This window comes from Erpetoichthys calabaricus, chromosome 1, assembly GCF_900747795.2.
Source record: "Erpetoichthys calabaricus chromosome 1, fErpCal1.3, whole genome shotgun sequence".
NCBI classification, from domain to species: Eukaryota; Metazoa; Chordata; class Cladistia; order Polypteriformes; family Polypteridae; genus Erpetoichthys; species Erpetoichthys calabaricus.
Window position 1 is genome coordinate 275,788,746 of NC_041394.2, and position 24,606 is coordinate 275,813,351.

Genomic DNA, 24,606 nt, shown 5'->3' on the forward strand with positions numbered 1-24,606 from the left:
CAGAATAGTTAACAGAATTACAAATACCTAAACATTACAGAATATTAGCAATCAGATTGACTTTAAATACTTGCTTAATTTCCTAAAACAAACATATTTTTATTGCCACTCCAAACAAAATTACACACATATCTACTGTCCCACCAACATAAAAACAAATGGTGAAGGCCAAAGCACTCAGACATTAAAATAAAATAGCACAAACCTTAAATTTTCATGTTGATTCAACTTAAACAAGCAGCTTTTATGTCACATGAGGACAACACATTATCAGGACGTATTCTAGTCCAATGGGAATATAGGTAGGACTCTTATCGGTTGCTAAGGCTTTATCTCTCCTTTATTGGTGATCTAATTTTTATTGATAAAATGAAAAAGGAATACAACAAAAGAAAATGAACAAAATTAACAGATTTTTGGGCTATATAAGATCAAAACACCACCCCAAAGGAATGCGCTATTTTAACAGGAACACACAACGAGGGAAAGAAAAAGTTGACAAGTAAACTGGCACACACTCCATGTAGGAATGCAAGGTAAAGTAAGAAAACAAAAAACGAGGAAAGATTGACAGAAAAAACTGAATCATGGAGCAACTCCCTACCAGATTTTTTAGCTGAACAGCATGAAGCCAGTTGTGGATAATAGAGCCAGAAGAGTTGGTGATCTGGGATGCAGAGAGTTCTAGCAGGATGGAATTTTAAATTGAAGACTTGAAAGCTGCAGAAGAGACAAAGGAGGGAGATTTCCAGTGAGAGACTAGAAGCAATTTAGCTGTAATGGTTGCATTCATTAAAAGAAATAGAGAGAAAGTGGGGAAAGAGAAGAAAAGTCTAGGCAGAGAAGAACTTGAGGGGACAAAGGAATGGAGAAAGAAAGAATCGTAGAAAGGGATTCAGCTACCTAGTGCCAGGGGGCTGCAGCTGGAGGGCATTCCCACAACAGGTGGAGAAAAGTGCTAGGGAATTTAAGAGGACAAAGGTGACTGAGGGTCTAATTATATTTCCATTAGAAACGTCTCCAGCAAGTAGGATACAGTCTATGAAAAAATGTAAATTGTGTGTGCTGGTGATTAGGATTATTAGAGCAATTTTTGATATTTTGACTGCACAATGCAGAGGATGGAATAAGGTCTCTTAGCTATTTAGACAAGATTTGGAGAGTTTTGAGGGAAGCTTTACAGAGCAGGGAATAGAAACCAGATACTAGTTTGGAAATTTGAGATATGGATAAAGCAAATGAGTACAGGGGATGCATTGGAAGAGTGGAAGAGTGGGGAATTCTGCATGTCCTGAGCACATACCCCAACTGCAAATAGAAAAAGTAGGAAGTGAAAGGGATGTTTCCAGCACGGACTCATTAAATATATCTCCTAGCACAGATATACCAGACCGACACCAAGGGGAGGAGGAAATTGGATGGCCCCCAATATTTAGGGTGGAATTACAAAATAGAGGAGTTTGAAGGTGCCATCTTGGCAGAGGACCCATCAATGTTTCAACAGTTCTTCACGTCTAAAGGGCATGAGAGATAATGGGGCCAACAGTAGGAGAAAGGAACTTTTATTTTATTAGAAAAAACTGGTTTTATCTCTTTTAACAGTGTCTAGATTACTTAGTTTGGGGAAAAATTTCAAAGCTGGATGGCTCCATGAATTCTAAAACAAAGCACTTATTTATTATACCATTATGACAAAGACAGAAGGTGGACAGCAAGATGTGGTGGCAGTTTTTTTATTATCTTATTCAAATTGTGTTTAATGGTGCTAGTTCATGATATAATGACTCTAAATGTTGTTTATTGCCTCTGCTTCTTTCATTTTATCTGGAACATTCTTGTAAGTTTGTGGTTACATAAAATAATCTTATGTCTGACCTTTACCTTATTTCTAAAATTTCTTCTGCATGTTTACTCTTCAAAAAAAAGACACCTAGAAAGCAGGGTGTGTTAGCTGCTCTTCTGTCATCTTTTTAAAATGTCACCTACAGAAATTTGTTCATAAAACAATAGAATACCCATAATCTCCATTCTCCCTGCTTTCCTTTGTGACAAAAACATTCTAGTAGCAAAAGTTCTTAGAATAATTTGTGCTTGACCTTTTGGTCTGTCTTGTTTTGCAGTTTGCCTATGAATGTTCACATTTTAAATGGGCCTTGTATCAAAATTAAAAAAAAGAACAATTCTTATAAACTGTCAGTAATATGATTTTCCTAGTATATGCTTATATGCTAAAATATTTGTGCATAAATACAAGATAAAGCTTTGTGCAAATATTGCAAAAATCACATGTATTTCTGAACAGGCATTGGCACCCTATGACCATCAATTTGATTCAGTGGGACACAGTAAGGAGGCCAGGATTTGTGTCCCAGATCCTTCCTGTGTGGAGTTTTCATGTTCTCCTTGTGTCTGTGTGGGTTTTCTCTGAGTTCTCCAGTTTCCTCCCACCCTCCAAAGACATGCATGCTAGGTGAATTGGCAATGCTAAATTGGCCTTGGTATATGGGTATGTGTGTGTTTGCCTTTAAATGTACTGGCACCCTGTCTAGGGTTTGTTCCAGGCCTTGTGCTCTGTGCTAGCTTGGATAGGCTCCACCACCATGGTCTGGATTAAGTGGGGTAGAAAATAACGACATTTCTTAATGTGTGCTTATCCAAATACAAATGTATTTTATATTTGGATATCTATTGTTTTTCTGTGCATATTTGAAACATTACTTCTAAAAGCAATTTAGGATTTAGTTTTCTGTTTAATAAAACATTCATAGGTTAATATTAACAAATTTTATCAGTTTAAAAAAAAAACTATACTTAAGTGATATTTAATTGTTGTTTACAATTGCAGGGACAACATCGGTTTAGCAGAATGCATAGTCAGTTCGCATAACAAGATTCTGTTATCTCACTGTAGTCTGTCAAGCCTCACATACAGTGTCAGCTGTAGCTTTTTGCTGCTATAGGCAAAACCACAGAATCTCTTGTTTTACAGATTACACTGTATTGCAAACTGAAGAGCGAGTTGGGAATGTGGTACGGCCAGGAAAATCAGGGGTGGGGCACCAAAAAACACCTGAAGCCACCTTCGTCGCGATGTCAATGGCTAGATCTATTAGATTTGAAAAATCCGCCGCACCCCAAAAAAAAATTTGCACCCCTTGGCAACTGCCTATGGCACCTATTCACCTGTTCATATTCAGACATTAGAACCATATACTGTGGAATTAGTCTCATACTTATTTAAAAATAATTAATCACATTTCTTCTAAACCTCACTTTTGATCAGTACTTACAATTGTAATGTATTACATTGTATTTTAATATTAAAATTATGACAAAAGTAAATAAAATTCAATTAGTGTGTTTTTAAGAAGTTATCCTTGGCCGTTAATACACTGTAAAATTACAGCATGAGACAACATTAAAGTGCTTTATATTATACAGTACACGGATGAAAGAATGTTAGCATTTGTAATAATCATGTCAAATAGCTGGCTAATTTATTAGCCACAGGTAAAAGTCTAATTATATTTTAATTATATTTTAGGCTATTACAGCTCTTTTCTCACTGAAGTGCCATGTTTCCAATAAAAGCAAAACACTTTATTATAAGAAAATGTTATGCTGGCTAAATTGCAAACATTTATGAGAAATGATCTAGCCAATTAACTGCTGACTTTTCAATCCTGAGTGATATTACATGAATGTACACAAATGGTCATTATAATTATACACACATTAAAGAAATAGTAAAACCCCATCTACCAAGCCTTTAACAAAAGAAAACATTTTAAATATATGCAGTTCAATACGCTAAGCTTTTAAAGCATACATTTTAGCAAAGCATATGTTGAAAATTAATTAAGAGTGTGTGTGTCACATACTGTTATTTTCTTATGCTCTGTTGTCAAAAAATTCTTTTTTCATATGACACACTTAAGAGGAGGCACAATTTAATGGGTTTGTGAACTCATTACAGTTAAATTGCTTCGTCTGAAAGTTGTATGGCATATTCATACAATGCTTTTTTATCCCTTTATTGTGAATCAGATCCAACTACAATATTGATATTTTGACCTCCCTCTAAATATTTTCTCACCTGTCAATGTTCTAACCTTGCCTTTTCCTTACCATTTCTACATCTTTGAAAAAATTTGCTCACAGAGCAACCTCTGCCTTACTGGTGTTGGATTATGTGAACCATACACTAAAACTGTTTTGTGTAAAATAGAAGAAACCCTACACTGGCAAAAAAAAAAATAATTTCTATGCCACAAAGGTCCCTGTGTACACAAATCAACTGTGTCATGAATTGGGAACAGATTTTGTTTAATTTTCTTTGCTTTTAAAAACGTTTTTGTTCTAATGTTTGCATTATACTGTATATATTATGAAGATCTTTATTTCCATATTTCATGTCACTTTTTAGTATTATTGAGATGTATCTATTTATTATTTAACACTCTCCTGTAATGCTATGCAATGACAGGTTGCTGGGAGCAGATATCATAAGTTGTGCTAGATGATATGATCAAGGAGATGCTATTTAAATTGAGGTGTTTGCTACAGATACTTAATTTGGGAGTCCTTGCATGTTTGTTACCTGATTTTGATTTTTGGATAAGGTTTTATTTTTGACACTTGTTCTTCTGTCATCCTGTTATTAGATCCATCCTGTTCTCAGCCTATTTCTGTCTATCTCCCAGCCCTGCTCTTCTGTAGTCACTGTCAGTTATGCCAATCCATATAAAACTGTCTAGTAACAAGAGGTCACAACAAGAAAATACATTATCTTAAAATTGTTTTTGAAAATCATTCAAGAATTGTTGCACTTGGCTGTTTAAACATCTCCGGCAATGAGGTCTAGTTGTGCTAGTGCCTGGTAACCTTTTCACTTGAATTGTAACTTGTATTTCAGATGCATCATTGTTGTGTAAGAAAAGTGGCAGTGACAAATGAGAATGAAAATGGAAATTTATGATTGTTTCTAAATTAGAATGTTAATAATATATTTAATTGAACTGGGCCAAGACAATATCAGAATCATTTTGCATATTTGTTACCACACTTATTCAGTTGCAAGGTGTTTAACCCCAGATCACTTTACTGGCAGTGCTCACTCTGAGCCAATTATCAGCCACTTAAGAGTTGTTAATTGTCCTAATGGTATGTTTTGGGAATATTGAGTAGCGGGCATACCCAGGGGGGAAAAAATCAAAAACATGTAGTCATGGAAGAATATGCAAACTTTAGTGAAAGGCAAAAAATTGAAGTCAGAACTCCTAATCTAATAGCAGATAGAAAGTTGAATGTATAAAGATAGGGCATATTTGAAGCTGCTAAACAGCTTTATCCTTATGTATTTGATAGTGGTGGAGGAAAACACTCACCCATACAGAAAAAGTATGCAAGTTACATTCAAATACCAAACAGGCATGGGATGTGAGCCCAAGAAGTTCGATCTGTGAAGCTACAGTACTGGGCACTATATTGCATCCATATAACTATCTGTGATTAGATGACTCAACTTTATTTCTTTTGCATAGCTTCTTGCAAGGTGTTTACCCCAATTTTTACAGTATTAAATAACACTGGAAGGTCTTTTGCACTTCTCCTTTTAGTATTTTACATGCTTGGTATGCACTTACTTTTGCTGTAAGATAATAGACAATCCTTCTACTTGCTGGAACTTGTACAAACTAGGAAACAGGGATTTGACATTATGAGCTTTGTTTATGTAGCACTGTGAGAACTTTTCCTGGTAAAGTGTAAATGTTGAGGTCATCCCAATTCAGTAAGGCTTCTAATAAATGAAACTGAGCACATTTGTCCATTTCCTCACTCTGTATTTGTTGTTAGCTTTGAAACTCAAAACAAATGTTATGTCAGAATTAAAGTTTCAGTTTTGAGTTTGCTAATTCCATCTTTGGAATCAATGGTTTTCAACAAATGATTACCTATATATGCACTTTTGATGTCGAGCTATGCTATTTTATATGTTTACATAATATATACCAATTTCTGTCTGTCCAGCAGTTACACTCTTTTTATGTATTCAGCAGTTTGTATTGTTTAATGCATTTAGCAATAAACTGCATTGTATTTTTCATTCCAACAGATGGCACACAGGTGTTGAGAATTCTGTATCAAATACTGCATAATTCAACAACACCACAATATCACAGACTGGCACTATAAGTTAAAAAATAAATATTTATATAGAAAAAATTACAGGAAATAAAAAAAAATGGTAGTCTAATCTCATTGGAGTCCATTAAATACTCTGGTGACCTGCACTTATTAATGTAACAAACTGAGAGTAAGAACAAAGAGTGATAATAGCAATAACAACTGCTATACAGAGGGCACGCTGGCCTCCTAGGACCTGCGTCTGACAGCACTGCACTCATACCATCAGTTACTTCTCTTTGGCTCTTTGTCTGACAGTCAATGGGCTTCAATGGGATTAATACTTCTTTGTCTTTTTTATTTCCTATTTTTTTTATTTAAAACTGTCTTCATTAGATTATAATGTTAGTTATAAATGGTATCTGTTGGTATTTACTAGTACATGCAACAAACACCTTATGTTGAGAATGGCAGCCTTGAGTAGGTAGTCTTCTCTGTTGAATTAATTTCAGTTAGCTGTTTCTTATGCACTTCGATTTCAATCTTAGACTAAATGGTGGACTGGGCAAGCTAGTATTAAATATAGCTTGATTGTCAGTCTTAATGGAATGTCACATTAATTAACAAATTTACTGCTAATAATAACTGAATTGCATTTGACTGTTCCTAAACTTACTACCATAAAGCAATGATTGATTTTGATGGAGGCTGCATTTAAAAAGGTTTATTTGCATGTTTACTGTGTTCTCCTATGCCATGACGCTTAGCCTAAAAGGCAAGTAGACATGTAGAAGGAGCAGAAGCATTGTCTGAAGTATGAATAGCTGTCACATGGCAATTGTTCAGAAAACACTGTTTGGTTACTCTTTTGCATGCCACAAAATAGAATAAGCAGAAACCTAACCAATATACTACCATGTTTCCCCAAAAATAAGACCGGGTCTTATATTAATTTTTGTTCCAAAAGATGTACTAGGGTTTATTTTCAGGGGATATCTTATATTTATTCATGTACAACAATATACATTTATCCAAATAATGTCATGCCATCTTCTTCTGGAATATCGTAATAACTCTCCACATTCAAACCCTGAATTCCAGCCTGAATTTCTCGCTACTCCAAACGCTTTTAGGATCCTCCAGGATCAATGTGCGTGCTTCGATGTTTGATGAATAGTTTGATGCCAACATACAAATGTATTCATATTGCCTTTATATTCAGGCATCACATATTCCCCAAAGTAATGACACATTATATTTTAATAGTCTCACATACCATCTTCTATGGCGTCTTTTCTTTTTTTTTTGTATCTTTCAGTACCATCAGAATGTACGGCGGCGTATTTGAGCCATAGAGAAAAAAAAAAGACATAATGAAAATGTCTATTTTGTGATTAAAGTGGAAATATCGGCTTTAAACTCGAATTGTCCACTTTAATCCCGTACTTTACTTTGTCATTAAAGTAGACTGTTGTAAACGTCATCTTAAAACCGACCCAGTTCTTAATCGCCACGCACTTCTGGGGCTTCCTCCTGAGCTGACAGCAGCGGCAAGCGGCAATAGATCACCACACAGAACACATTAAATTTATAATATTCCAGCTCTCTGCACATTTAGAATTCTTAGATTTATACTTGATATCACTTTCATGATGAAATGCATTAAACTATGTATGTTACAATTACAGATAAATCGTTAACTTTGTTTAAATAATGAATACTGTTAATAGTTGCACATATGGGGTGGCACAGTGGCAGAGTGGTAGCGCTGCTGTCTTGCAGGGAGTCATGTCCCTTGTGATCTCTGCTTGGAGTATGCACATTTTCCTGGTGGGTTTGCACAGTGTGCTCAGTTTTCCATCCAAAGACATGCAGGTTTGGGGATTTGGTGAAGCTACAATGACATTAGTGTATGTGTGTGCTTGTGTTCACCTTGCAATGAGGTGATGCCCCGTCCAGAGATTTTGTTTCTGTTTTGCGCTGATGCTGCTGGACTGGGCGCATCCCTGGATTGATGGATGTAATCATTAAACATCCTTTTCAGAGATATTGTGGCAAGGTGTCCTTGGAATTTAATGGATGTTTCGGGCACATGCGTCACATCGCGTGAAATATATACCTGGCCTTGGACGCCTTAGTTTTCAGCTGATGATCTTGAATAGGGCTTATTTTTGAGGTAGGGCTTATATTACAGAGCAGCCTGAAAATCATGCTAGGGCATGATTGAATACAATGGAGCAAATTTATCAAAGTATATAATTCCACTATATATATTATTTATAATAAAGGAAAAACAATCATTGCACAGGAAAAAGCCATTATACGTAAGGCAAAGATACAAATCTCAAAATCAAACCCAAACTGACAACTCAAATAAATTTTACAATTAAAAACCTATAACGGAAATCCATTAACTAATAACATATAGTTTATTCAATGGGACTAGGTGTTTCAATCCCTGACAATTCAGCACAGAACTTGTCTTGAGTAGGGTTGGATATGTCTTCTTTGTCGGGATAACATTGATGATGATGATTACTTAGTGTTGCTTCCAACAGTACGACACATCATTAGTTATGTGTCTCAGCCTCATAGGGTCTGTTGGCCTGTTACCACAAGACACCCTCAGCCGAGGCAGTCGCACTGCAGGCTGACCAGTCCTGGGATGTGTGTCGCATGGTTCTCCTTTTGCTTCAGCCACAACCAATGCCTGCTTCTTTTCCAGACAATGTTGACTTCCTTAATAGCCTTCCGCTGGGTCTACCCTCTGATGTCCATTTCTTCAGCACATTTGTAAGGGAAATGGCTACAAAGCCCATGCAACCCATCACCCCCTGGGTGCACCTTCTCCTTCCAGTCTTGCTTCTCTGCCTCAGCTGTGAGATTGGCATACCACAGCTTTTTTTTGTATGCCTCATTGATGGCATCCCCCCATGGGACCCCCCATCAGCTCAATGATGAAGACCCAATGGCAGGAGTTAGACCAGAGGACCAAATCTGGGTGCATGCTGGTGAATGTGATTTCAGATGGGAAGGTGAGTCACTGATTTAGGTCAAACGAAACCAGGGCAACTGGAATCTGTCAATGCTTGCTGACTACTGTTGGACACTGCAACGTGATGCACCAGGCACTGAATACAAAGGAAAATCAGGCGCAAAAACACTTTTAATTCTGTTGAATTTAATAGCTTATGCAAAACATAAACGTGACTAAATACATTATTGTCAGTAAACATATACAGTAAGTGTCTATTTCTCAGAGTTCCTACGTGATGTAATAAAATCAAAACTATATTTGTGCAAACCCAGTAGGTACCTGCCACAATCAGCAAAAACTTTTCAGTAAGCAAGACTTTCCAAAAAAAACAGTTGTGCAGTGTATTCGTCAGCAAATAACTATGTGCTTCTTCTCACAAATCCAGTCTGATCTGTATAAGTCAGTAAACAGTTAAGTATTTAGGAAGCTGGAAAAAAGTGATCTGTAAAAAGATAATTTACCATCTAGAGTGAGAACAAAATTTTTTTACAGATTATAGTAATTATAATAACCAACCTGACATCTTAAATGAAGTTAATAAAAGGGTACATTCTATTTTCTGTGTTCCTGCTTCCATTGATGCCTGTAAAATATTGTTTAACTAGTAACTACTGCTACCAGTAAAAGCACAACCTGTATGACAGACTATAAATAGCAGGCTGATGTTTCATCCATGCATCTAATTACTGAACCCAATTAATCTAGTCCAGCAGTATTGGACACAAAGAATGAACAAACTGTTTGATTGTTCACCAGACTAATGTCCATCCACAAACTTACTTATACCATGGAAATTATGTGTCGCCTATTAATCTGACCCATTGATCTTTGGGATACTTGGAAGAAAACCCATGTAGAGACAGACAGAATTTACAAACTTTATCCTTGCAGTGACTGGGGCTACAATTCAAACCTGGTAAACAGTTGGTAATATATTGTTATATTATATTATGCTTTTAAGGATTATACCAACACATATGACTAAACTGCACTTTAATAGCGATTTCAATTTGGGATTTTGTTTATGTAATGTGATTATATGCATTAATCATGGTGCAGGAGAATGGCATCAGGTTGCATATGCCAGTAAACATTTTGTTATAATCTGTACACATGGCAGTATCAACATTACAAATTTATAATGGCATAGATGAGCCTAATACAATTGCAACATCTTTTAAATATACTACTCTTTTTATCATAATGATTTCCAACATGGGCAAGACATCAGGCAATAATCCTGGAGCAGCTGAGAAAAAACTAAAATTGCCACACACATTTTTCATAATGAGAGTTTCCATGCATGTTTAAATGTTCTAAAGAAAAATACCAATTTCTAAATAAGTGCCCAATCCAGCTATTCATTATCTAACCAGCTAAGGCTTGTGTGCAATGGTGCTTATGCCAGCAGTACTGAACGCAAGACAGAAACCAACCACATTAAGCATTTTGGAAAGCAAAGAATAACCTTCTTCTTTCTGCTGCTTCCGTTAGGGGTTGCCACAGCAGATTATCTTGTTCTATATCTTCCTGTCCTCTACATCTTGCTCTGTCACACCCATCACCTGCATGTCCCCTCTAACCACATTCATAAACCTTCTATTAGGCCTTCCACTGTTCCCCTTGCCTGGCAGCTCTATATTTAACATCCTTTTCCCAGTGTACCCAGCATCTCTCCTCTGCACATGTCCAAACCAACGCAATCTCGCCTCTCTGACTTTGTCTCCCAACCGTCCAACCTGAGCTGACCCTCTAATGTACTCATTTGTAATCCTGTCCATCCTTGTCATACCCAATGCAATTCTTAGCATCTTTAACTCTGCCACCTCCAGCTCAGTCTCCTGCTTTCTGGTCAGTGCCACTGTCTCCAACCCATATAACAAAGCTGGTCTCACCACCGTCCTGTAGATCTTCCCTTTCACTCTAGCTGATAAACGTCTGTTACAAATTACTCTTGACACTCTTCTCCACCCATTCCACCCTGCCTGTACTCTCTTTTTCACCTCTCTTCCACAATCCCCGTTACTCTATACTGTTGATCCCAAGTATTTAAACTCATTCACCTTCACCAACTCTACTCCCTGCATCCTCACCATTCCACTGACCTCCCTCTCATTCACACATATGTATTCTGTCTTGTCCCTACTGACCTTCATTCCTCTCCTCTCTAGAGCATATCTCCACCTCTCCAGGGTCTCCTCAACCTGCTAGCTACTCTCGCTACAGATCACAATGTCACACTTCCCTCTTACATATCCTGTACAACTCTTACGCACTTCTCTGCCACTCCTGACTTCCTCATGCAATACCACAACTCCTCTTGAGGCACCCTGTCATATGCTTTCTCCAGGTCCACAAAGACACAATGCAACTCCTTCTGGCCTTTTCTATACTTCTCCATCAACACCCTCAGAGCAAACATTGCATCTGTTGTGCTCTTTCTTGGCATGAAACCATATTGCTACTCACTAATCATCACCTCCCTTCTTAACCTAGATTCCACTACTCTACTGTTTCCCATAACGTTATGCTGTGGCTCATCAATTTTATCCCCCTGTAGTTACTACAGCTCCGCACATCCCCTTTATTCTTAAAAATCGTTACCAGCACACTTCTTCTCCACTCCTCAGGCATCCTCTTATTTTCCAAGATTCCATTAAACAATCTGGTTAAAAACTCCATTGCCATCTCTCCTAAACACCTCCATGCTTCCACAGGTATGTCATCTAGCCCAATGGACTTTCCATTCTTCATCCTCTTCATAGCTGTCCTTACTTCATCCTTGCTGAAAAAGAAAAAGAATAACAAAAGCAAAGAACAATCTAATAATCTAAAAAGAGTTAAATAAAGGAAATATAAAAACCTGACATTTGAATAGGACAGGAAGAGACATATCTTGAGATTTCAAAAGCATCAATACTCAGTTTTGAAAAGTATATAAAATATTTCAGTCTTCATTTTAAATCTAAATGTTTTGAATAATTACTCACTTATGATAGATGTGCTGCAAATTCAATCCTTTCAGAGATCTAAATTCAGATCTCAGTGTAGTGATAAGAAACGAAAACAAAACATGAAGCCATGAAAGGCTTCAGTTACTCTGTCTGCAGTGGCAAAGGTCACTTTTATATTTTCTTAAAGGTTCACTTAAGCAATATAGAACCCTCTGCTTTCAAATTTCAAACAGATTTGTATAGGATGACTAATACAGGGTAGTTCAACACTGAACTGGATTTAGCAGGTTTGGGAAGTTATCTTACATAAAAGTACTATATAAATTTTCTGGTAAGCATTATATTTTCAAAATTCCAACTTTTTGATTTTATTGAATAGTTACATAACACACTCTGTGAGCCTACATAAGTATATAGGATTGTCACATGAAGGACATTCTTGTTCTTCTTAATTCTACTGAATGAAATTAACTGAGTAATTTAGATTAATTAGATGTGGGCTGTTCCATACCTGTCAGATGACCATGGCTAATACCACTGCTATGCATTGCTGTAGGCTCAGTTTAACCCAGCTACGTAACCAGTATGAAGAATTTCACCAATAGCTTTGAAATCTTATCTTTGAAAGTGATGAAAAAATACAGAAAGTCGATGTAAGCTAGGAGTGGACGTAGCATCAAAACTCACTGGGCAGGACTTCTTGTGCTTGGGAACAGAAGTCTAACAGGATCTGAGTGCTAAGCCTTCTTAAGCGAAAACAATAAAGCAGTTGAAGTGGAGTTAATCCAGTCAAGACATAATAAAGGCATGGTAATCAACTTCTACTTCTTTTATGTGACCTTTGAGAAGATGTTGTGTTTCTATGGATGGCAGAGAATTATTGGAAGTGTTTTTAACAGTAGATAAATAATGTGATTTAAACTTCATGCTACTGTTGACAAAGTTTTGAAGTTTGGTTATTAAAAAAATGGAACTAGAATGATAAAAGGTAAAAGTTGAAAAAAGGAAATATTTCTATTAAGTTAAGTTATGTTGTCATAAATAGAGACATGAATGAAGCTATTGAATGGGTATGCAAAAATTGTGTACTTGCTATAAACATTTTAAAAGATTTTTCAGAGGTTGTGTTCCATCTCTCAGTAATTTTTCTAATGCCACAGTTTAAGATTATGTCATAGTAATAGCTCCATAGCAGGTTCTTTCACATTTCAGTGACATAAATCCTTACTGTTATTGTTATCCTTGCTTTATGGCCAGTAATGGTTCATTTTCTGCTATATGAAGCAGCAGAGGAAAAAAAAATCATATTCTGAGCCATTGTTTTCCTTAAAGACCCTTTATTATGTTATTGAAGGCTCCAATGAGGGCCCTAATTTTCTTAGTCAGCTAGCTTATCAGTAATCATTAACTGTGGTGAATGAAGAGCTCATGTGAATCTTCTGTGTGGGAGAAAGAGAAAATCCAGGGAAATAGTCCAGGCAAAGGACCTACTTAAGAGCAAAAGAGCACTTTTAAAGAACCTTGTATTTAGGGCTGAGTGACATCTACAATGACATTTAGCCTTCTTAATTTTTGGGTTGCATGTATACTCATTATCGTGGCTACCTCCAGGTCTGTTTTACAATATTCTGTGTTAAAAGCGGTTTTGTTATCTATCTTATAAAAAGACTTCTTGTATACAGATTTCAGTGAAAAGGGGTCTTCTATTCACATCACTTTTTTAAATGAAGCTTATGCTCTATTTGCAAAAAGCAGAGTAATAAAATCTCAGTTTAAAAGGCATTATTTCTAACTTGTCCAGATTCCAGCTGTCATAGTGATGGCTGGATATACAGTATATTGTTAAGCACTTTTTGTAATGTATTGTTTTGTTCTTTATGTTGATAACAGACAACTTGAAAAAACTACAAGTGAAAGGATTCCGATTTTTGATGTTTGACATTGTACAGATTCATTATTTCTTATAGGGTAATGTATTTTAAATGCTCCATTAGTCTTATAATTAAAATAAAGCTATTATTCTTTCAAAGAATAATAAAAATGCAATTTAATCATTAGCAAATTTGCTTTTGAATTGAAAGTCTTCCATGAAGGTTGCATTGTCAGAGGAAGGGGATGGTGGCAAAAATATGTATTTATGTCTTAAGATAATGTGAATATAAAACACTAAGTAATAATCAGTCCTGTTGTTAAAATCATTCTAAGCTGTGTTCTTATGATCTCTTTATGTTTAAATAGGTGGCTATAATTGCTGGGAATTTCGATCTGGCTGAAATTATAAAAAACCATAAAGAAACTGATGTTGGTAAGGGAAGATTTATTTATTTATTTATTTACATTGTCACTTTAAAGTTGTTTATGGTTATTTATTTGTTTGTATATTTTTTGGTTACTTTTATCTTAACATTTATCCTAATAAGACATTACCTTTAGTAAATGAAAATCAAAGCCAGTTCTTAATATCTTATGAAAATCTTTTAAATATTTAGGATATTGTTACTTAATTTGTTATGTGTATAGCTAACCGTGCTTTCAAAGTCAAACTCTGGAGCATTCTTTTGTTTATAAAAAACACATTTTAAAAATATAGGTACGATATTCAAAAAAATTAGATTAAATGTACTATGTACAGTATTAGTTGCCTGGTAATATTATTGCAAAATGCATAACAAATGCATTATGTTGTAAAGTATTTCTGCCCTAAATTAAATTGTGATCTTAAACTTCTGATGAACTTTTATAATTCCCCAGGTGCTACTATGCCAAGTAGCGTGCATATTGAATCAAGACTTACTTGAATAAGTCTTGCTTGAATAAGCCTCACTTTGTAGTTGCACCTCAGTCAGTCCCAAGAACTCAAAATATTTCTTGCTTTAGTTCAACCCCATGCTTAAATGCACACTTTTTATATTTAAGCAGCTGCAAGAACCGAGCATAAATACAATCTGTCAAAAAGTACAGATGAGAATGCAACATCTGCAGTACCTGTGGTTTTAAGTTTTCATTTCGGTTGCTATGTGACTTCCTGAACTTGAATATTCGAGTGTCTCCACCACGCTGTATCAGTCCAAAAGTCAATTTCCTTTTGTTGCTTATACCACTGCTTAAGCCAACAAATAGTACATTTTTGCTTGCCTCCACTTCGCATTCTCTGAAATTGTTTTTTTCCAAATGCTTTTGCCACTGTCTTTTAATAAAACACTAAAAGGAAGGGGCTATTTATATTAATTTGCATATTCAAATATGCAAAATTTGGGGAGGAGTCGAGGTATGGCTGTAGGTCCATGCATGTGTGTTAAAATTCATGTTGATTAGGATTTATAAAGGGAAAGAGTGTGGAACTTTGCTTATGCACAGTTTTTAGCATCTGATTTTTTTTTGTGTATGCACATTTCCAGTTTTGTCCATATGGTTTGTTTTATTGTGAATTGTACACACGGCATTAGACTTGAGGTCCCAGGTGTTGGCTTCCTGCTAGATATGTTAAATATTTCTGTTTTCTCTACATATTGATAAACTTTTCCAAAGGTCAAAGAACCAGTTTCATCTCCAAAGAATGCTTCTTAGAATGAAATGTTTTTATGTTAAACAGTGGTTCAGCGAGGAAACCGCACATATTTATAGAAGTGTATAATGATATAGGAAATGCGTCTGCTAATAAGAAAGCAAGAGAGACTGCATGGGAGGCAGATGTATGTGTAAGCAAATTGTGCTTCTGAATTTGCACAATGAATAATTAAATGTTAAGGGCATTATTCAGGTGAACAAAACGGTTTTATTTGAATTGTCAATTTGATTGTAAACATGCTAGTCAAACTGATGCACATGGTTTGTGCTGTGGCCTGGTATTTGCTGTGGCGAGTTGACTTTGCAATGCTTGCCTTCCTTCCACTGACAGCATATAAAATTGATTTTTGCAGTTTGATATTCTTCACGAAATGCCAAAGGGTTTGTGCTGTTTTTTAACAATAATTGTTATGGGCAATACTTGTTCATTGGATTTTTGAAGGAATGGGCACACCACTGATCATCTTAGAGGCTGGTTTAAAGCAATAAGATTTTTAATGCACTGAATGTAACCACAAATTATGTTTGAAAATCATCTTGATGACTACCAGACCTTACTTGCCAGTAAGTTCCTTTTAACATCTTAATAGCGGGAAAAATGGACTATTATAAAAGTAATGAGATCAAAGGCCATTAATTATTGAGGTGTGCAATTTAATCCATATAATTATGTTACTCTCTTATTATACTATATACTTAAAAATACTGTCATAACTCAGTTCAAAAGTTGCAGTGGTCTTTTTATCTTACCATTATTTGCTCTGGCAATATTAAAACCACTATATACATTTCACAAGCAGTCACTTTTGTTAGATTTTAATGAAAGGAGGCTCACTAGTCGATCCTATTTTGATATATTGCATTAGAATATCTCTATGCTATTTTAGTGTTAGAGAGTTACTGACTTAGAATCGGTACTTTTGTAACAGACGATTTTTACATAATATGCACCCATATCTTTTCCCGTCACTGACAAAAAAGCTAATGGGGATGAATAGAGTAATAATTTAAAACTTTTAATGTTTTACCATTTTATAACGTACAGTACACATCTTATTATTATAAACTATAATGGCAAAATATGTCAATGACAAAAAGTAGATGGTGACTTTCCATTATTAATTCGTGGCATTTTCAATGGATAGTACAGGCTATAATGGTTCACCATTTTGTAATAAACATAAGATTCATTTAAATGATGAATTTAGCAACATTAGATAATGCTAAAAAAATGTATGAATCTTTGTCATCGAACGATAGTTTCATTAACTCTTACTCCACAGCAGGCTAAGAGATGCCCTTTCCTTCTTAGTGGAACAGAATCCCACTGAAATAGGGTTACATGCTAAACTCACCACCATGATCCCCGGTCATCTATGCATCATTTCAAGTCTTTTTACCTGCACAATGGGGCAGGTTTGAATGTTTGGGGAAGTCCCTGAAGTTGATGACACACGGTCCCAATCTGAGTTATTTGCACAGTTGAAGCTGCTGCTTTCACCACAGCCAACTGAATGGAGTAGTGCTGATTGACAAGCTGCGGCAAGGTGTACTTGTGCGTTCACGTGATTTGGGTCTTCTCACATTATCCCAATATCATCCATTATTCTAGTAATATGGCTTCAAAGCAGAGCATGAACTAGTTGGAAAAGTCCAAGAAATACCAAATGACCTTTCTTTTGAAAGTGAGATTACAAGTGATAAACTGTAGGTAAAGAGCTTTTATTAAACATTATTTAACAAAGAGCAATGTCTTACTAGGGTTTGTTTTATTGACTAATTTTATTGTTAAACTAATACTGTTAATTTTCATGTTGTTTGGTGGTATTTGAAAAAAAAAATGGAGGTCTTTTGGTGGCAATGAAACCTCTTAAATTTTTTCGATATAAATTATATAAATACCTGGGAGTGCAGCTGGATGATAAATTGGACTGGACTGCCAATACTAATGCTCTGTGTAAGAAAGGACAGAGCCGACTATACTTCCTTTGAAGGCTGGCATCCTTCAACATCTGCAATAAGATTCTGCAGATGTTCTATCAGACGGTTGTGGCGAGCGCCCTCTTCTACACGGTGGTGTGCTGGGGAAGCCTTACTCATGGACAAACTGGTGATGAAGGCAGGCTCTATTGTAGGCAAGGAGCTGGACAGTTTGACATCCGTGGCAGAGCGACGGGCACTGAGCAGGCTCCTGTCAATCATGGAGAATCCACTGCATCCACTGAATAGTATCATCTCCAGACAGAGGAGCAGCTTCAGCGACAGACTGCTGTCACTGTCCTGCTCCACTGACAGACTGAGGAGATCGTTCCTCCCCCACACTGTGCGACTCTTCAATTCCACCCAGGGGGGTAAACGTTAAAATTATACAAAATTATTGTCTGTCTGTTATCCCTGCATTGTTATCACTCTTTAATTTAATATTGTTCTTTATCAGTATGCTGCTGCTGGAGTATATGAATTTCACCTTGGGATTGATAAAGTATCTATCTATCTATCTATCTATCTATCTATCTATCTATCTATCTATCTATCTATCTATCTATCTATCTATCTATCTATCTATCTATTTGTATTTAGGTGTTCGTGTCTTCCATTTGCGAAGGTGTTTTCAGGAACAGAGTTCCTTGTTAAAATGAGGAGAAGCTTTGCATGACTATTAAATATAAAGAAATATTTTGGCCAAAATAAAGAAATATTTTTTGAATAACTGTGTTGTCAAATATTACAATAAATAAATAATAATAAGATGCTACGTGAGCATAATAATCAAAAGACAATACTCGCTAGAGCCCACCCTCTCAGCCTTAGCAGTTTGTAAGTGACAATTATCATTTCAAGTCTTATTTCATGTTGCCTGCAATGTCACTGAAATAAATAACTGAGTAATAATTAAATGACTACATAAATAAATAAGCAACAAAAGCATATTTCATAATGCATTTAATTATTTATGCTTACATATCATTACCATGTATTTATCATTATTTTTCCCTATCCATTTATTGGCATATTTTTTATTTAATTTTGTCCTAAATATTTTTTTTCATAATCAGCACTCACTCTGTTAAATTAAGATACGGTCAGTGGGATGACCAGCTCAACCTGAAAGTGTTGCTTCAAGTGACAGTTATCTGGCGCATACATTAGCGACTGTAATATAACTCAGGCAAAATGAAGATGAATTATTTTAACCATGAATTATTTTAAGTTTGTAATAACCTTTTCTGACTATATTTGAAGCATGTAGAGATGCTACATTTACTTGTACTTACTGAATAATGCTAAAGTACACTCAGTATCAGATAATTCAGAACTTCTACTTGAGTATTTTTTTCATAAGCAAAATTTGACTTGAGTCAGAAGAGTTAACTAGTATACCACAATGGCAATCTTAAAGTAATAATCCAACCACAAATTATATTTTTTTAAATGTTACTTACCTTATGTGCCTTGTAGTGTTGGCTGTTTAAAATTTTGAGCTAGGGTTAGGGTTAAGCTGATCTTTTAATGGAAGATGAACTGCTCTGGACAACAGCAAATCTTGCATAACTCATGTTGCATAATTAACGTCAAGTAATCCAGTTGTATACTCAAACATTCAAAATGCATGCATTTTTTGCTAATATATTGTGAGACAGATTCAACCAAATAGGGTAAATAATATTTAAAAATATATATATATATTTTTGGGTGGAGTGTTAATTTAAAAAACAATATTTAAGGTTGTGCACTACACAAAAACTTATAATGCTGGTATTTGAACCCAAACTTCAAAGAACCAGTGTTAATCCATGTTCCACTAATGAATTCACTGTAGTTTCAGTTAAATACATTTGGGGTACCTTTGGGATAAAACACTAATAACAGATAACACTGCCTGAAAAAAGCATTTGAACTAACGTTGTTATAGTCATGGCTAAGTTGCTGGCATGTTTCAGTTCTAGGATAATTTAGGCTGTTCCATTTCAATTCCATTAAAATATATTATAAACTTTTATATACTTGTAACCTATAACTGTAGAATTTTTGTTTTTTAATATTTCCACAGTGAGAATTCCATTGTTATTTGTGCACTATTCTTGAACCAGTTCAGTTCCTTGTTAAAATGAAAACCTAAATTAGATTTAAATGCAGGATAAAATAGATACTTTGGGAAAATAAAACACTTTCAGATCACATTACTTGAGGTTCAGGGCATTTATTCTAATTCCATTTTAATCCTTTACAGTAGTTTACATGCAGTGTTTTGCCATAGTTTTTTGATAGCACTTCACATAAATAGAGTTTTGAAGGATAATCTCCCAGTTGTGGAAAAATGTGAGCAGAATTAGTGCTTTCAAATAAGGGTAAATGGAATATTTCATGAACCACTCTCCATTAGTTTCCACATACCTATTTTTAAATTTTTGACTTGAACGTTAGTCCCGTGAAGTGCATGAAAATGATTGCATCTTGAATGAAAATTATGACAAAAAGGATACTCTTTGTCTCAGATGCATATTTTCAATGTGTCTACCATAATTTTATTCTGTTTTGCCCCTTTTACTTAAGAACATAAAAGTAAAAAGAATATGTTTTTATAATAACAGAAAATTTAACACAACATATTGCAGCTGATCAGGTGCTGTTTTATATAACTGTATAATGAGACAGTTGAGATTTGTAGGTCCCCAAACTACAGCTCCCTACTACATTGCTTGGTACATTTCTCCCCTTAAAAAAATAACTTTGGTAGTATTTTTCAAGTCAAAGTTATTTTTTCACGATCATGGCGCACACTAATTTCCCAAAGGAAATTGTTTTCTTAAGTGAAGCTTTTTTATACATTTTAAAAATATGGTACCTCTCACAATCACTTACAATGACATATTATTTCCCATGGCAAATCAATGTGTACCATGATTCTGGAAACACAACTTTGACTTAAAACATCTTAGTTCACAATGTCAAATTGCTCCACTGTACTTGACTGAACATATTTATGTAATGTTTGTTAATATGTGAACTTCTTTTAGTATAAGTGGCCTTAAATTAACAATGTTACCCCCATTTAATACAGTTTCTTAATAGGATAGTTACTGGCACCTCAAGACACTGGTTGGGAAAAAAAGACAGCTACTGCAGCTAAATGGGATTCATATTGTAAATAATTTTTAAGAAATCATACAATAGTATATTTCACTACTTTTAACCAATTTATTGTAGCATCCCCTCTCTCATTTTATAGTATACTGTAATTCTAAATTCAGAACTGCAGGGTCTACAGAAGTGCCCAGTTTGTGAATTCTGACTACAGACTTGTTGTTGCTACTCTTAAGATTCAGCTTAGGTCCAGTATGCTACCACCGAGTAGGAGAATGAAGGTGGACTTGGCCAGACTCCAAGATCATGCTGTTTCTAATGAGTCTGCACACAGTTTGCTTGATGAACTGGCAGACCTGGGTGCAACTGCTGATCCTAATGTGATATGGGAGACCTTCTATGACAAGACTCTGAAGGTTGCTGAGGATTATGTTGGTGTTGCCAGTGTTCCCAGAAGGAGATATTTCATCTTGCAGGGCACCCTGGATGTTATTGAGAGGAGTCGCAGGCACGGCTTGATGGCAACTCCAGTCTGTACCTGGAACTAACATTGATGGCTGGGAGGGTTCTGAGGGCAGATAAAGAGGAGTTTGTCAGAGGAATCTATCAACAAGTGACACACCATATATGGTCTATTGACCATGTCCTGCTTACACAGAATTTGAAGCATTACGCACATCATAATCTATTCCTCAGAGAGTCACAGTCAGGGTAGATGATGGAATGGTCCTTACTGATGACATTGAAATTGTGACCTGCTGGGTTGACTACTTTGAGCATCTGTTTAAAGTTGATCCTCTGGTTAGACTGTTGGACATCTGTGGGCCCACAGTTCTTGAGGCTGATGCTCCAAATAGCTGTGAACCACCCAGTCTCACTGAGATTGCACAGGTGGTGAACCAGCTGAGGATAGGGAAGGCTGCAGGGATCTGTGGTATCCAGCATGAAATTCTGCAGGCTGGTGGTAAGGCTGTCCTCCTAGCATTGCAAGCAATCTTTGCTTCCATTTGGGAGATGAGCGTCATCACAATTGATTGGAATATGGGACTTGTCCCTATCGGGAAAGGGAAGGGTGATCACCTTGATTGCGGCAACTAAAGGGGAAAAATACTGCTCTTTGTGCCGGGTAAGGTCCTTGCTAGGGTCATCCTCAGTAGGATCCTAGGATCCTTGATCACTTTCTTACCTGCCAGCGACCAGAGCAGTCTGGTTTTATGCCCAATAAGTCTATAGTTGACTGCATCCTGGCACTGAGGGTTCTCATCGAGTGCAAATGCAAATATCTGCAGAGTTTCTTAGCACCCTTATTTGATTTTCAGTTGATTGAGCTGCCCTGTGGGACATCCTGAGACTTTGCAGGATATCCTTAAAGTTGCTGGATATCATGGCCAACCTGTACACTGGTACTGTGAGTGCTGTGCAAAGTGGTTGATTCTGGGGTTTGTCAAGGTTGTGTTCTTGCTCCTACCCTTTTCAGTGCTTTCATGGATTGGGTGTTGGGCAGGGTCATGAGGTCCAGTGGCTTTGGGGCAGGTGCAAAAGGACGCAGGTCTAAGTCTTTAGAGTCCTGGTGCTTCCTGTTTTGCTATATGGTTGCGTGATATATACACTATTCAGTGAACTAAGATGAAGACTGGACTCCTTCAGTACCGTGTCTCTTCAGAGAATTCTTGGGGACCACTGGTTTAACTTTGTGTTGAACAAATGGTTGCTCATGGAGTCCTGAAGGAGGCACATTACCTGCATTGTAAGGGAGTTTCTGTTACGGCACTATGGCCATGTGGCATGATTCCCCGAGGTTGATCCGGGTCACAGGATCCTCACTGTTGAGGACCCAAGCGGCTAGACCAGGCTAAGGGGACACACATGTAACACCTGGCTGCGGCAGATAGATGGTCATTTGTAGAGGGTGGGACTGGACCATGTTTCAGCCTGATGGGTTGGCAATCGGGATCCCAAGCTGTTTCATTGTGTCGGGAGTGGGTGCAACAATGTGCTATACCAGTGCATGTTCCCTGCCCTGACCTGACCTGATAACCCCAAAGATATGAACATCAAGGCCACTCCTTTAATCCACTGTAATATATGCCATATAGTTGCACTATAACAAATTTAAGCCATGACTACTACATGCAGTGACTCTCCTAGAGTGAAACTATGACTGGCTCAGCCCTGTCACAGGCTGGTAAAACAAATGGGTTCATTCCTGAACTGGAAATTTTGTGGGGAAAAATAATCACCAAGTGTATTTAAAGATCTTTATTTCCATGTTATTTGCTTTACATTGATATATACAACTAATGTGCCAAAATAATATATTATTTTCTAACTAAACACACAGACAAAACACAACTGAGTACTAAAAATGAATTTTCTGTTTAATTTCTATACAGTTCTTAAAATTTTACAAATTGATGGCATTCTATAACAGGTATTATACCTTTAAATAAATACAGTATAACTTATTTGTTAGCATGTTGTGTCTCATAAGCACCTTCGTCTTGTATACTACGAATGAAGTACATTTGATTTTAAAATTGCCCTTTTCACTACAATGTGTGCGCACTCTTGTCTTTATTACTCTTTTACACCCAGTTTGTGTATATTTTTCCAAAATGTATGAAGTTAACAGTCCTTTTAATTTTAGAAATTCATTAATGCTTGTGGTTGCCTAGTATGCAGCAAATTACAGAATTCACACACAGAGTGCATGAATGAATCTACATTTTCAGTAGATAAAATTAATTCTCTTTCTATATTTTTAATGACAAAGATAGCAAAAAAAATGCTATTATTCTAAGCCATTAATCATAAGAATCAGTGCTAGTTCCATACCAGTTCATTTTATTCTGCTGCAGCAGTTGTTTCTTACACTGCATTTTTTCCCTTGCCGATGGCTTCCAAGCCTTGGCTGGTTTAAGCCTGCTGCATTATTTTGTGTCTCTCTGTTCAGAATTTCCCAATATTAACTCTTTTATGTGTAAGAGTTTCAAAACAACTGTATCCACTTTTTCTTACTGGAACAAATATGTGACTGGCTATGCTTTTCTGAGTTTCAGATAGATTAGATATTCTATCAGGTCATATTCCTTTAAATGTAAAAATCCCACTAGGCTCAAGACTCATTTGCACCCTTGAGAAAAATGAGCAAATAAGCCATATACTGTATGGTAAATGACTCGAATAATAAGCTTAATGTCATTACTTATTTATTTTCTAAATCTGTTTTATTTCTGCTTATTTCAATCTAAGGTTGAACGCAGAGCCATTCATAGCATTAACAAGTACAAGGGAGGAGTCAGCACTGCAGAGGGTGCCACTCCATAGCAGGGCAATCCATGATAACAAAAATGTGCAAACTTCTTTTAACAAAATAATTTCAAAGCAAATCTTTTAAAATGAATAATATTTCAAAAACAATCTATTTGTCATATTAATATTGTTTGATAGAGTTGATACAACTACCAATAAAAAGGTTGTTATCTTTTTGGTTTGTGAAAAAATTTTGTGTATTATTATTTTTTTAACATACTACTGTGGCATGGCAATGCTGTGGTTAACATTACAGCCCAAACACTCCAGTGACCTCAAGTCAATTTCTGACCTACTTGCTGTGTGTAGTTTAAATGTTGAATCCATGTAGATTTTCCATTTTTGGCGTGCTTTCTTCATTAAGATGCACCTATTAGGTTACCATAGTTGCCAAATTCTTTGACTGAAAAACAGCACACAAAAATAAGAAGATTCCTGGATAGCTGGGCACTGTTTTATATTTACCATTCACTCCACTGGTTTCCTTTATATGCCCACACAGCTAAATCAGTGACTGAATGACTG

The 24,606-nt window shown here is 36.1% G+C and overlaps 1 protein-coding gene across 14 annotated transcripts in view; it reads left to right on the top strand.

Moving 5' to 3' along the window:
• Nucleotides 1-24,606, top strand: part of shank3a (SH3 and multiple ankyrin repeat domains 3a) — a 1,882,192-nt gene that overhangs the window by 1,062,166 nt on the left and 795,420 nt on the right. For all 14 annotated transcript variants that reach the window (XM_051931529.1, XM_051931540.1, XM_051931542.1 and 11 more), the window contains one exon: nt 14,356-14,422. In XM_051931529.1, coding sequence (XP_051787489.1) covers nt 14,356-14,422 — 67 coding nt within the window. The remainder of the gene's footprint in view (nt 1-14,355; nt 14,423-24,606) is intronic.